This window comes from Lutra lutra, chromosome 3 (genome assembly GCF_902655055.1).
Source record: "Lutra lutra chromosome 3, mLutLut1.2, whole genome shotgun sequence".
Classification (NCBI taxonomy): Eukaryota; Metazoa; Chordata; class Mammalia; order Carnivora; family Mustelidae; genus Lutra; species Lutra lutra.
The window spans coordinates 122,042,668-122,057,305 of record NC_062280.1 but is presented as its reverse complement, the minus strand read 5'-3'; the positions used below and the strand labels follow the sequence as shown (position 1 = coordinate 122,057,305).

The 14,638-nt window shown below is 42.4% G+C and overlaps 1 protein-coding gene across 2 annotated transcripts in view; it reads left to right on the top strand.

The window, feature by feature from the left end:
• Nucleotides 1-14,638, top strand: part of SPATA13 (spermatogenesis associated 13) — a 198,314-nt gene that overhangs the window by 111,464 nt on the left and 72,212 nt on the right. For both annotated transcript variants that reach the window (XM_047722925.1, XM_047722932.1), the window contains exon 2: nucleotides 1,139-2,860. In XM_047722925.1, the coding sequence (XP_047578881.1) occupies nucleotides 1,139-2,860 (1,722 nt within the window). The remainder of the gene's footprint in view (nucleotides 1-1,138; nucleotides 2,861-14,638) is intronic.

Genomic DNA, 14,638 nt, shown 5'->3' with positions numbered 1-14,638 from the left:
TTCGTTGAGAACAGAGCGACTGACATTTAAGCTGGCCCATGCATGCTGAGCAGGTCTTGACCTGAAGGGCAAAGGGTAAAGATAACTACATCTTCACTTGGGGGAGAGAGCATGGACCGCAGGTATATGGTAGGCTTCAGGGCATGGAGGAGGAGAAAAGAAGGTGCAACTTTTGTTTAATTTGAATTTTTGCGTCTGAATTTCTAATATTTATAACCTTATCCCTGTCCATTCCCCAGCCAGTAAGAATCCTGCTGACAGAGAGCCCTCACTAATGCAGTTTCCTTCACAAAGCCAGACCTCACACAACCTCAGTTTGTCCCTTCCACTCATGTGTCCCTGTATCACTCTTTGTCTTTCAGTAGAGTTTGGGTGTTTTGTAGACAGTAGGCAGCTGAGAGCATCTTGGTCTCTACTACAGCTCCTTGCACACACAGTACTCAATCTGCCTATTAGCTGTGTTAAATTTAATATGGTTTGATATTACACTGTGACACATTTTGAAATAGTTGTTGGTGTCTGTCTTTATTTGATAATCAAAAATTTCTTCTTCAAATAAAGAGAAATCCAGTGTTGAACGATGCCTTGGCCTCATTCTAGCAATTTTTCATTCCAGCAATTTTTTTTAAAGATTTTATTTATTTATTTGAGAGAGTGTGTGTGAGAGAGAGAGAAAGAGAGAGAGCGCATAAGAAGGGGGAGGGTCAGAGGGAGAAGCAGACTCCCTGCCGAGCAGGGAGCCTGATGCGGGACTCGATCCCGGGACTCCAGGATCATGACCTGAGCCAAAGGCAGTCGCTTAACCAACTGAGCCACCCAGGTACCCTCATCCCAGCAATTTTTCCAAAAGTGTTAACTAACTTTCAGTGGATTCGAGAATTTACCTTTACGTTGAATGCACAACCCATAATTATCTTTTTTTTTAAGGCATGTATATTTGCATTCTTCCCTTTAATTCATTTTGAAATGAATTAGGGAAAGGTAAATTTTTATTTTAAAATAGTTTTGAACTGATCAGCCCTGTCACAAGGCATGCTTCTTTTGTATTTGTAATTCTTAAACCAAATAAGCCGCTGTTCCTAGAGGTTCTGCTGTTTGGGAAAATAAGTAAATCCCTGTTGTTAATTTTCTGTTGCAGGTAGTGGCCACAAGTGAAGAGCCTGATGTGCACAGCAGGTGTGAAAGCCAGGCTGGCAGCAGCTTGGGAGATGAAGGTCTGTATCCGGGGCCTGTGGACACGGATGTGCAGGTGGGTTTGAACCCTGCTGCCCTGTGGCCACGGACTCACAGTCCCGAGAACATGACAACAGCTCAGAATGGCCACGGGCGACTTGCTGCAATCCCATGTTCTGTCTCTGATCCCAAAGACCCCAAAATGGTGACCTACCCGGCGTGTCAGAATGGAGGATGCAGCAGTAGCTACTGCGGGGAGGCGGAAACCCAGGAGGCCAGACTCAGCCCTGCTAAGCTCATGCGCCTCTTCTCCGTGAGCAGGAAGAGGACTGGCACCAACCCGGAGAGGCCCCGCTCCATGGTCTTGATGGGAAATTCCTCTACCTGGAATGCCCTTGCCTCCTTTCGGAAAATGGGATCTTTCAAAAAACTGAAGTCCTCCGTCCTTCAAGGAATTCAGAACCGAGAGGGGTCAGATGTGGCAAAGGAAGACCCTCCAGAACGTGACCGAGGGAAACCCATGCCAAACGGTGCTGCAATCGGAATGCAAACCAGCAGGTGCCCCAACTCGGGACCAGCAAGTGACGCCCCGAAGGCAGGTCCAGGGGGCGTGTCGGACTGCTCCGACCCCGAGGAGGCGGACGATGCCTTCCAGAGGAGCACCCATCGGTCCCGAAGCATCCGCCGTGCCTATGGCCTGGGCCGCATCAGCCTCCTGGATGGCGACAAGCATCCAGAGTCCCAGAACCACGTTCGGCCGCTGGCCCCTGGCCCCCAGGAGCCCACCGTGTGTGAGATCCTCGTGAAAGACTCCGAGAACAACAGCATCATCTACAGGAAAAGCAAGAGCACGGATAACCTAAACTTTCTGAAGAAGAGCTCCTTCAAGCGGAAGTCCACCTCAAATCTCATGGACCTCAAGGGGACGCAGGAAAAGCCAGCGCCCCAACGGACGCTAAGCAGTTCATCGGCCGACTCGGAGAAGTTCGGTGGCTCCGAGAGGAGGACGAAGCGCTGGAAGAGCCCACTGCGGGCCAAGGACTTTGACCGCGTCCTGAGGTTTGTGAGCAGCGCCACCGACGCCGCCTGGAGGAAGGAGAGCCCCAGGGGCGGGGTGCCCTCTCCGGGCGAGGCTAGCCAGAGGCTGCAGGTGCACAGCCGGCTGCACGACGCTTACTCCCGCCGCGTGTCCACCAGCGCGGAGCGCGAGTGGAGGAGGTGTGCAGGCGCGCCCGCCGGCTCCAACTGCGGCTCGCCCGGGGCCCCAAGCCCCCGGGTGGACGTGGACACCGCGGTCTTTCCTCTGGAAGCCCCAGGCTCCTGGGCGGCAGAGAGTGCCCGTCCTTGTGCCGCCAGCGCCTCGTCGAGTCCAGTTGCCCAGGACTCTGAGGAACGCCAAGCTGGCGGCCAGTTTACGTTCGAACCCGAGCAGCCACTCATCCCTCCAAGGCCTACCACGCCCAAGCCCCCTAGTCCCCACAGCCCAGGCGCGGGAAGTGCCGCGTGTCCCAACAGCCTCAGCGCGCTGTCCCTCAGTTCAGCGGACAGTGAAGAAAGGGCAGAGGGGCCTGTGACCTCCCGGGATTCTGTGCAAGCCGCATGTGACAAAGGCCGTGAGGACAGCGCAGGCAGCCACCCTCAGCTGAGCCCCCACCTGGCGTCGGGTGCGGAAGAAAGGAGGGAGGAGGTAAGGACAGAGCAGGGACCTCCTCCTGTAGGTGACCTGCTGCGGAGGGGGCCCCTGTCACAGCTCTAACCTTTCATCTCTCCTGGAGGTTGCCTTTACACTGGGTGTGTGTGTGTGTGTGTGTGTGTGTGTGTGTGTGTGTGTGTTGTGTCTATGTCCCCGTCCCCTGGCATTTATCCTCTTTCCTTCACCTGCTGGAGAGGCAGGCAGCCCCGTGCTAATTGGACTGCCCTCACAATTATTCCGGTCAAGTTTCTGTCATCTCTGTCTTTATCTCTTTTGAAATGAATTGCTAGTATACCAGATCCCTTGAGATGGCACTTGCCACACCATTCGTTCAAAAGGTATTTATAGAGGATCCACCACGTGCTGGGTTAGGGTTGGGGGGGAGTTGATAGAGACCTCTCTTCCACTCTATGCAGCTAATAGGGGCTCTCAAAGATTTTTTTGAAACTTTTGTTTTTTAATTAAATTACCCATAGCTTTCTTCTCTGTATTTTAAATTGTTTTTGTATCCTTCCAACAGACTATAAATGAGATTCCTTGTGTTAAGATACCATTATATGTTCTAAATCTTTTATTTTCTAGGAATGAATTTGAAACATGCAGTTTGATACCTGTCAACCTCTAAGTGACGATGGTTCAAAGAAATTTTTATGTTGGTTATTGTACTTATTTTTAGAGTAGAACATAAGCATCTCATGAATCAGATCAACTAATAACTGTCAAGGCTCCAGGAGCAATGTTCTTTTCACATCCTGTCAAGCATCCAGACAACTTTACCTTACTGTATAATTTTCACTTATTTCTAAATGCATTCAGTACATTACAGAGCTGAAAGATGAGGAAATGCATTCATGTGTATATATTGCAAATTATTCTTCACGTACATTTCTAGACTATTTTACAGGTATAAATTGGTGCTTGCCATAGAAAATAATCCCCTAGCAACTCTTTCTTCCCACTGATCCCTGGAGAGGACCTCGGTTTTATTTTAATGCGTGTAGATGAATGATTGATTACACAGCAGCTTTTGCAAACATGGAAGGCAGGATAGCCTGTGTACTGTCTGCTTTGACCTTTGCTTTGCAGAGAATCTTTGAAAGTAGAAAGCCTGTTGCAGATGACCCTCGGGAGATCTAAATTATCCTGATATGTCCCTGGGCAGCCAAAAAAGTGAGGCTGCCTCACTTTTTGTGGATGTAAGTTTGTACGGAGACCTCAGGGCCAGCATGTCTTCTAGAGGTCTTGTATATTGATGACCATTTGCTCATTTGCGTATTTCCAAAGAAGCCTTATCTAACAGTTGTCAGGACACTGGACTCATTGCCAGCTTTGGGAAGGAGTTGCAATTCTGTTAGCTATGCTCTATGTAATTGGCCAAAGCCTGAACCAGGCTGGGCTTCACTCCTTCCCTGGATGATAAGATGAAGCATTTCTTCTACTAAACACCCAGCCTGACCCACAGATGGTTTAGAACCACCCCCACCCCCACCCCCAGGTCCAAAATAAAAGTTTTGTATAGGTCTAGAGGGTCTTTATACAAAACATGGAGATTTTATTTTCTGCTTAATAAAATCAGTAAAAAATCATCATTAAATATTTTCTTCCTCAGTACATATTAAATGAACATATGCAAGAGGTAGTTTCTAACTTTTCAGAATTATTTTGATTATATAGTTTTACCCATATATTTGTAAAGTATAACTTAATTATATATAGTTATATATAATTTAATCATATATAATTTAATTTCTACTCACAGGGATCACCAAAAATAGAAAACAGGGCACAGGTCATCAGGAGTGCACACGTGTATATAGATAATTTTACAAATTTGTTTCAAGATATTTATCACATTTTGAATTTACATTTATTTCTTCAAAATTCTTATCAAGCATATCAGGCTTCCTCTTGTGCTTTTAAAGTAAATGTCATAAAGAAAAATATAATGATGATTTTTCCCAATTTGCATTTTACATATTGGTAATCTTCAGTGTTACTTGCAGAGAAGTAAAATGTATATATGATACAGTAAAATAGAATATGAAGCCTTCTCTTTTGACATTTAGAAATAAAATACAAGCATAATGAAACAAATAAACAGAAAAACAAATTACAAAATGCAAGAACTCCAACCTTTATGATTTAAAAAGCAGTTTTTTGGGTGCCTGGGTGTCTCAGTTGTTAAGTGTCAGCCTTCAGCTGATGTCATGATCCCCAGGGTCCTGGGATTGAGTCCTATGTCAGGCTCTTCCCTCAGCAGGAAGCCTGCTTCTCCCTCTCCCACTTCCCCCTGCTTGTGTTCCCTCTCTCACTTTGTCTCTGTCAAATAAATAAATAAAATCTTAAAAAAAAAACAGTTTTGTCCATCTTATATAGCATAACACAAATTTAAATTTCAGTATCAATATATCTTGATGTACAGTGTATTGTTTTTTACTTAATTCTTTGATAGTATGGTTCTACTTCTATGTTTAAAGCTAGTTGAAGTTATGGTTAGTGTTGAATATAAAAAAGGTTGAAATCTGTGTATATTATGATATTTAAAATAAATGTTATAATAAATGTTATAATGTAGTTTGGGAGAATAATTTTAAAATTTAGAATCTATTTTATATTACTTTGGATAAAGGGTGGGAAAATGCCTGGATGCTCTTCCTTTATGAAACACTAGAAAGATCACCTTGTTAACTTCATACTTCTGCCACCTAGTGGTAAGTTTCTTTGTAAGAATAATGATCAGTTGAAGGATTCCACAATTGTTTAAGTTTAAAAATGCGATTTAGTTTTATAACTGTGAACAGTGCTCCCTGATAAAGAGATAGGCACATTAATTCAGAGTATTCTTGGCTGGTTTTCCCACCAAGTCACAGAATAGCCCCATTGGCTGAATTAGGTTACTAGGAAAGGATCCCCATCCCTAGTCATGCCATATAGATTCAGAAATATGTGGTAGTATTGAAATATGCCACAGATGAAGTTCTTCTATTTTGTTTATTTTATTTATGTTTTTATATTTATATTATATATTTATATTATATTTATTTGTTTCTTTATTTTTTAAAGATTTTATTTATTTACTTGAGAGAGAGAGCACAAGCAGCAGGAGTGGCAGAGACAGAGGGAGAAGCAGGCTTCCTGCTGAGCAAGGAGCTAGATATGGGACTCGATCCCAGGACCCTGGGATCATGACTTGTGCTGAAGGTAGACACTTAACCAACTGAGCCACCCAGCTGCCCCTATTTATTTATTTTTAAAGATTGTATTTATTTTTTTAGAGAACAAGAGCATGCGGGTGTGCACATCCACATACCAGTTGGTGGAGGAGCAGAGGGGGAGAGAGAATCTTAAGCAGACTCCAAGCTGAGCATGGAGCCCCACTTGGGGCTCAGTCCTATGACCCTGAGATCATGACCTGAGCTAGAATCCAGAGTCAGACACTTAACTGAGACACCAGGTGCCCCAGAGCTCTTTTAAATGATGAAAACCCATTGTAACTGCTTGAGAAGGAGCTTTATAGTCTTATAGTAGATTCTTATTTTATTTTATTTTTTTTAGTTTCATTGAAATCCTGGCTCTGCCATTCCAAAGATGCCCACCATTGAGTGAATTGCTGAGTTTCTCCTGCTTCAGTCTTCTCAAGGGTAGAATGTGGGATAGCTTCATTTTTCCTCGGATGTTTGTAGGAACCAGGGGATTTAGGCCCATTAAGCACTTCACCCAGTGTTTAACACTGGTTGTCACTGTGTGATGATTACTATCGACTTAGATGATTTTCCATCCTAGATTCACCTGACTTCTTGAAACATGGGCCAACTGAGATCAGATTTTTCCAAAAGTGTTTTTTGACTCTGTTATAGTCTTAGGGAGGATTGTGAAGATCTTTAAACAGTTAGTTTGACTTTATATATTTTTTTTAAGCATGAGAGTTAGGTTCCAGCATGACCTAAAATTTAAGTGTTCATTTAGTATTGCACTAAAGCCAATTTGTTGAGCACCTGCCACATATAAGACACTCAAATTAGATGTAGCTCTATAAGGATGTCAAGGACATTATTAATGAGCTAAGTAAGATATGTCTAAACCATAGTAGAACTGTGCAGAATAGATTAAATCCCACAAAAGAGGTATAACCGTATGCTGTGGGGTTTCAGAAGAGTTATAGTTTTTACTCATGTATCAAATCAAGGAAAGAATCTGACTTAAAGAAGGTGAGATGTCTACATATAATTTTCAGTGGTCAGATATACAGAGATTTTATGTGATTTGAGAGAACAGGAAATAACATAGTTTGGTTTGGTGTAGGGGAATGAACCAAGTTAAGATGAAATCATTAAGGCCAGATCATGGACACTCTTGAATTTTCCATTTTTTGTTAACATATATTTGTTTCAGGGGTACTGGTCTGTGATTCATCAGTCTTACACAATTCACAGCTCTCACCATAGCACATACCCACCCAACCCCCAACCCGGCAGTGTTCACCATCCAGCCACCCCATCCTTCCCACCCTCTTCCTCTCCAGCAACTCTGAGTTTGTTTCCTGGGATTAAGAATCTCTTATGGTTTGTCTCCCTCTCTGGTTTCATCTTATTTCATTTTTCCTTCCCTTCCCGTATGATCCTCTGTCTTGTTTATCAAATTCCTCATATCAGTGAAAGCATATGATAATTGTCTTTCTCTGATTGACTTATTTTGCTTAGCATAATACCCTCTAATTACATCCTCTCATTGCAAATGGCAACCTTTTGTTTTCCACTGTATATATATATACGGATATATATATCTTCTTCATCCATTCTTCTGTTGATGGACATCTAGGCTCTTTCCATAGTTTGGCTATTGTGGACATTGCTGCTATAAACATAGGGGTGTATGTGCCCCTTCAAAACACTACATTTATATCTTTAGGGTAAATATCCAGTAGAGTAATTGCTGGGTTGTAGGGTAGCTCTATTTTCAACTTTTTGAGGAACGTTCATACTGTTTTCCAGAGAGGCTGCAACAGCTTTCATTCCTATCAACAGTGTAGGAGGGTTCCACTTTCTCCACATTCTTAGCTACACCTCCCATTTCCTGACTTGTTAATTTTAGCCATTCTGACTGGTGTCAGGTGGTACCTCACTGTGGTTTTGATTTGAATTTCCCTGATGCCGAGTGATATTGAGTACATTTTCATGTGTCTCTTGGCCATTTGGATGTCTTTGGAGAAATGTTCATGTCTTCTCCCCATTTCTTGATTGGATTATTTGTTCTTTGGGTGTTGAGTTTGATAGGTTCTTTATAGATTTTGGATACTAACCCTTTATCTGATACGTCATTTACAAATAAGTCTCCCATTTTGTTGGTTGCCTTTTGGTTTTGTTGACTGTTTCCTTTGCTTTGCAAAAGCTTTTGATCTTGATGAAGTCCCAGTAGTTCATTTTTGCCCTTGCTTCCCTTGTCTTTGGCTATGTTTCTAGGAAGAGGTTGCTGCCTGTGTTCTTCTCAAGGATTTTGATGGATTCCTGTCTCACAGTTAGGTCTTTCATCCATTTTGAGTCTTTTTGTGTGTGTGGTGTAAGGAAATGGTCCAGTTTCACTCTTCTGCATTGGCTGCCCAATTTTCCCAACACCATTTGTTGAAGAGACTGTCTTTTTTCCATCGGATATTCATTCCTGCTTTGTTGAAGAGTAGTTGACCATAGAGTTGAGTGTCCATTTCTGGGCTCTCTCTTCTGTTCCATTGATCTATGTGTCTGTTCTTGTGCCAGTACCATGCTGTCTTGATGACGACAGCTTTGTAATAGAGCTCGAAGTCTGGAATGGTAATGCTGCCAGGTTTGGTTTTCTTTTTCAACATTCTTCTGGCTATTCGGGGTCCTTTCTGGTTCCATATAAATTTTAAGATTATTTGTTTCATTTCTTTGGAAAAAGTTAATGGTGTTTTGATAGGGATTGAATTAAATGTGTAGATTGCTTTAGGTAGCATAGACATTTTCATAATATTTGTTCTTCCAATGTATAAGCATGGAACGTTTTTCCATTTTTTTGTGTCTTCCTCAGTTTCTTTCATGAGTATTCTATAGTTTTCTGAGTACAGAGTCTTTGCTTCTTTGGTTAGATTTATTCCTAAGTATCTTATGGTTTGGGGTACAATTGTAAATGAGATCGACTCTTTAATTTTTCTTTCTTCTGTCTTGTTGGTGTATAGAAATGCAGCTGATTTCTGTGCATTGGTTTTATATCCTGACACTTTACTGAATTCCTGTATGAGTTCTAGCAGTTTTGGGGTGGAGCCTTCGGGTTTTCTGGACACACTTTGAATTTAGAGTAAAGAATCTATACATTAGTTGGTAATTACCGTGGAGTCAGGGATATTTTTGAGTAGGGAAGAACTAAGCTCAGAACTGTGTTTTAGGGAAGTTAATCCACCATTGGTAAAGAAGAGAATTGGAAAGAAAGGGGATAGCGGGAAAGCTATCAGGAATTTAATACCAGAGAGAGCTCAGGTAATAAGGCTGTAACATGTGGGGATGGGTATAGACTATATAAAGAAAGAAAGAAAAGGAGTGAATGAAACAACACATTATAAAGCCTAATGCATCCTGTCATTCAGTATCTACCTACCTGATACAGATGCTAGATATAAGGAAAAGAAAGAATTGAAGAAAAAAAGCTATTCGTGTTCCTATAGGCTCACATTCTAACTGGTAGATTAGAATGTGTATAAATAATTATACAGTAGTGTGGTGTTTCCAGTGAGGAATGTACAAAGTACCATGAGAGCATCAAAGACCGAATTACTAACCCTGGGTAAGGAATTGCATAATTGGGTAATGACGAGTGTGTGGGGTCTTCAAGAAGATCAGGATGGGAGATGCAGAGGGCAGCGGTTGAGGAGGAGTAGCAGGGCCTTCCAGGCCAACTGGAAGAGCGTGGGGGAGGGAGGAGGTACTGTAGACAGAAGGAGAGAGTCAACCAAAGGAGTTACCAAGCCTTACTTTCCTCCCCATAAACTGGGAGGAGCTAGAGTACCCGCCTATCACATGGGGGTTGTTGTGAAGATAAAATGAGGCCATGCGGGTGGAGAACTCAGCGCTGAGCTTTGCCTGTAGTAAGTGTCCACAAAAATGTTAATCTGTGGCAGCTAAGGGAACTGCACGTTGCTCACCATAACTTTTGTACAGGGTGGTTGGGTGGAGAAGTGGGAGATAAGATCTGAACGATAGGTCTGTGCTTAGTTTAGAAGGGCCTTGCTTGGAGCTTGGACTTTACCCTGCAGGCAGGAGAAAGCCAGAGAGGTGTTTACTCGGGATAGCAGAAGGGGACCTGCTACAGAGAGAGGATTGGGATATCTTGGGAGGGAGCATTCCTCAATAGTCTAGTCCTGACTTGATGAGGTCTGTACTCAAACCATGGAGAGGAGAGGTTATACTTCAAAATGATTTCACGGTGTATATTTTTAATTAGCATTTGAATATTTGGGGGGAGAGAGAAGTCAAAGATGATGGGGCAGTTGGGAGGCTACTCGTGTGTTGGAATCAGTAATCAAACAAGCCATGAAATCAATGGACCAGAGCTGGATTCAGGTTATTATCCTAGCCCTTCAACTAACATGCTGGCTCTTGGTGGGAAATCCCTTTCCTTTTCTGAGCCTCAGTTTATTTGAACACTCCAGTGTTTTTAGGATTTTATAATTTTCTTCCTAAGAAACTTGTAGCTTCAAAATTGTTGGAAGCCATTGTACAACCCAGTCTTAAAAGGTAAAGCAATTTGACTGCTTGACTGGGAGATGTTATAGAATACAAATTGTCATTACCACTTTGGTTTTCGCCTGGCCCTGGCCCACCACTCATGGTGTCCTCTAGGCTCTGCCAGTGCTGATTTTAGCTTGCCCACCGCTCACTCTGGTGGCCCCCCACCCGAGAACCGCAACTTGTGTTTTTCTTCCCGACTCACAAAAAGGAAGATATTTTGTGGCATCAAAAGGTACAGTGTCACAAAAATAAAACTTTCTCCAACTTCAGTACTGGAGCAATCCCATAGGGGCTAATGTCAGGCCTGTTTTCAACGTGAGTTACAAATTGTGGAGTTTTATGAGGCTGATGGGTACTTAACACTTAATGATAGCTCCAAAATGCTGTTTTTGGTGTGATTTAATCAGAGATAGAGATGACAGTACATAATTTTGACTACAAATGAATCTTTGGGTTCCTCAGAAAGCTATTTGGGAGGCTTTGACAATTCTTCTGGAGGTTGGAAATGATCCATGGCTATTTCACAGAACCATCCCTGCAGCCAGAAATTTTGGACGTTGCATTTACAGAAGAAAATGTAATGACCCTAGAAAGTCTGCCCAAAGCTTTTTATAACTTTTATTGAGGTATGATTTGCATAACATGAAACTCTCCAATTGTGAGTATACATTTTGAGGATTTTAGGAAATTTATAGAGATGTGCAGCCCCTGCTATGGTTAAGTTATGGAACACTTCCATTATGCCAGAAAGTTCCCCCATGCCCTGTGCAGTTAGTCCCTGCTCCTGTAAAGACCTAGGCAACTACTGATCTGCATTCTGTCTCAATTTTTTTTAAGTGAGCAATTCAGTGATTTGTAGTAAATTTATGGAGTTGTGTGGCCATCCCCACCGTCCATCACTCCTGAAGGAGACCTCACGTCCGTTTGCGGTCACTCCCTGTTCCATCCCTGGCACCTGATCTGTTTTGTGTCTGTAGGTTATACTTACCTGGATATGTCATTGAAATAGAATCATATAATATGTGGTCCCTTATGTTTGGCTTCTTTCACCTAGCATATTGTTTTCAAAGTTGATTCGTGTTGTAAGGTATATCAGCACTTAATTTCTTTCTTTCTTTCTTTAAGATTTTATTTACTTATTTGAAAGAGAGAGGGCCCACACCAGTAGGGGCAGGAGTAGAGTGAGAGGGAGGAGCAGACTCCCTACTGAGCAGGGAGCCTGACTTGAGGCTTGACCCCAGGAACCTGGGATCATGACCTGAGTGGAAATCACATGCTTAACCAACTGAGCCACCCAGGCATCCCTCACTTAATTTCTTTTCTAAGGCTGAGTAATAACCAGTTGTGTGGATATCCCACATTGTGTTTATCCATTCATCAGTTGTTAGACATTTGAGTTGTTCCCACTCTGGGGCTGTTATGAATAATGCTGCTATGAATATTTATGTACAAGTCTTATGTGGACATATGTTTCTATTCTCTTGGGTAGATAACTAGGAGGTAAATTTCTGGGTCATATGTGATTCTGTGCCTCACCATTCGAGGAACTGCCACACTGTTGTTTTTTGTGGTTTTTTAAAATTTATTTATTTGAGAGAGCGAGAAAGTGAGAGAGAGCATGAGAGGGGAGAAGGTCGGAGGGAGAATTAGACTCCCCACAGAGCTGGGAACCCGATGTGGGACTTGATCCCGGGACTCCAGGATCATGACCTGAGCTGAAGGCAGTCAATTAACCAACTGAGCCACCCAGGCGCCCCTGCCACACTGTTTTCTAAAACAGTTGTCCCATTATAGATTCCCACCAGCAGTGTATTAGGGTGCCAGTTTCTTTGCGTCCTTGCCAGGATTTGGTATGGTCACTATTCTAGATTCTAGTCCTTCAAGTGGGTGTGTAGTGGTATCTCACTTTGATTTTAATTAGCATTTCCCTAATGACTAATGCTGTTGATCATCTTAATGTTTATTAGCTATTCATTTATCTTATTTGGTAAACTCCTCAAACTTGCACTGCATTTTTAGTTTTATTGAGTAGTAGGATTTCTTTATATATTCTAGTTACAAGTCCTTTACTAGATATATGACTTGCAGTTGTTTTCTCACAATCTCTGGGTTGTCTTTTTATTTTCTTGATTAGGTCTTTTGAAGAGCGAAAATCTCTGTGTTGACAAAAATCATCAAGATTTTCTCCTATCTTCTGGAAATGTTAGTTTTAGCTCTCATACTTAGGAATATGCTCCCTTTTTATTTATTTTTTATTTTTTAAAGATTTTATTTATTTATTTGACAGAGATCACAAGTAGGCAGAGAGGCAGGCAGAGAGAGAGGGGGAAGCAGGCTCCCTGCTGAGCAGAGAGCCCAATATGGGACTCGATCCCAGGACCCTGAGATCATGACCTGAGCCGAAGGCAGAGGCTTAACCCACTGAGCCACCCAGGCGCCCCTATGCTCCCTTTTTAATTGTGTTTTTTATTTTAATTCCAGTATAGTTAACTTACAGTGTTATATTAGTTTCAGGTGTGCGATATAATGATTCAGCAATTCTATACATTGCTCATCTCTCATCATGGTAAGTCTCCTCTTAGTCCCCTTTACCTATTTCCCCCATCCCCCATCCACCTCCCCTGTGGTAACCATCAGTTTGTTTTCGATATTAAGATTGTGTTTTTTGGGGCGCCTGGGTGGCTCAGTGGGTTAAGCCGCTGCCTTCGGCTCAGGTCATGATCTCAGAGTCCTGGGATCGAGCCCCGCATCGGGCTCTCTGCTCAGCAGGGAGCCTGCTTCCTCCTCTCTCTCTGCCTGCCTCTCTGCCTGCTTGTGATCTCTCTGTCAAATAAATAAATAAAATCTTTAAAAAAAAAAAAAAAGATTGTGTTTTTTTTGATTTGCCTCTATTTTTTTTTCCTTTGCTCATTTGTTTTGTTTCTTAAATGGGAAATGCTCCATTCTTAGTTAATTTTTGTGTATAATGTGAGATAAAGGTCTAAGTTCTTTTTTTTTTTTTTTCCTTTTTTGGCATATGGACATCCAATTATCCTACCTTCATTTGTTGAACGATCGACAATTTTTACATTACAGAGAATTTATGTTTCCATACCCCACTGGGTTCTCAATTTTCTCTGACAGAGAATCTCTAGAAACTTGATTCATAGAAATTGCAATTCCAGTTGGAAGGATCATTTGAAAATATGATATCATTTGTGCTTTAAAAAATATTTTTTTAACGAAGTTGACATTTTGTTAAAAGGACATCTGCTATACCATCGGTATATCCCCAAAGTATTAATAACCCTGGGGTGCGTATTTGCTCAGCAGCACTCCACATGGGATGTTGTAAAGAGAGTTAATATGCTTTCTGTTAGTCATCCTTGTGCTAGCTTATGTTTAGTTTCTCCCAAGGTGTTTTCTGTTTGTTTAGCTTTCCTTTTACAGGAAGAACAACTAAAGAGAAAAAGATCTCTTGCAGAAATATTAAGTCAGGGGTGCCTAGGTGGCTCAGTCTGTTAAGGGTCTCCTTTCTGCTCAGGTCATGATCTCAGGATCCTGGCATTGAGTCCCAAGAGAGACTCCTTGCTCAGTGAGGGGTTTCTGATTCTCCCTTTCCTTCTGCTCTCCGTGCCTCCCCCCACCTCCAGCTCATGCATGCAATGCATGTGCTCTTAAGTAAATAAATACAAAAAATCTAAAAAAAAAAAAAAAAAGAAACATTATTAAGTCATAAAATACAGGTCATGAGCCAAAATTTGAAAGCTTTCTCTAAAAAAGATTTTATTGTTTAGAGAGCAAGAACGTGAGCCAGGGGAGGGGCAGAGAGAGAGAGAGAATCTCAAGCAGACTCTGCACTGAGCTGGGACCCTGATGCGAGGCTTGATCCCATGACCCTGAGATCATGACTGAATGGAAATCAGGAATTGGGCACTTGGGGCGCCTGGTTGGCTCATATGGTTAAGCATCTGCCTTCAGCTCAGGTCATGATCCTGGGGTCCTGGGATTGTGCCCTGCGTTAGGCTCCCTGCTTGGAGGAGATCCTGCTTCTCCC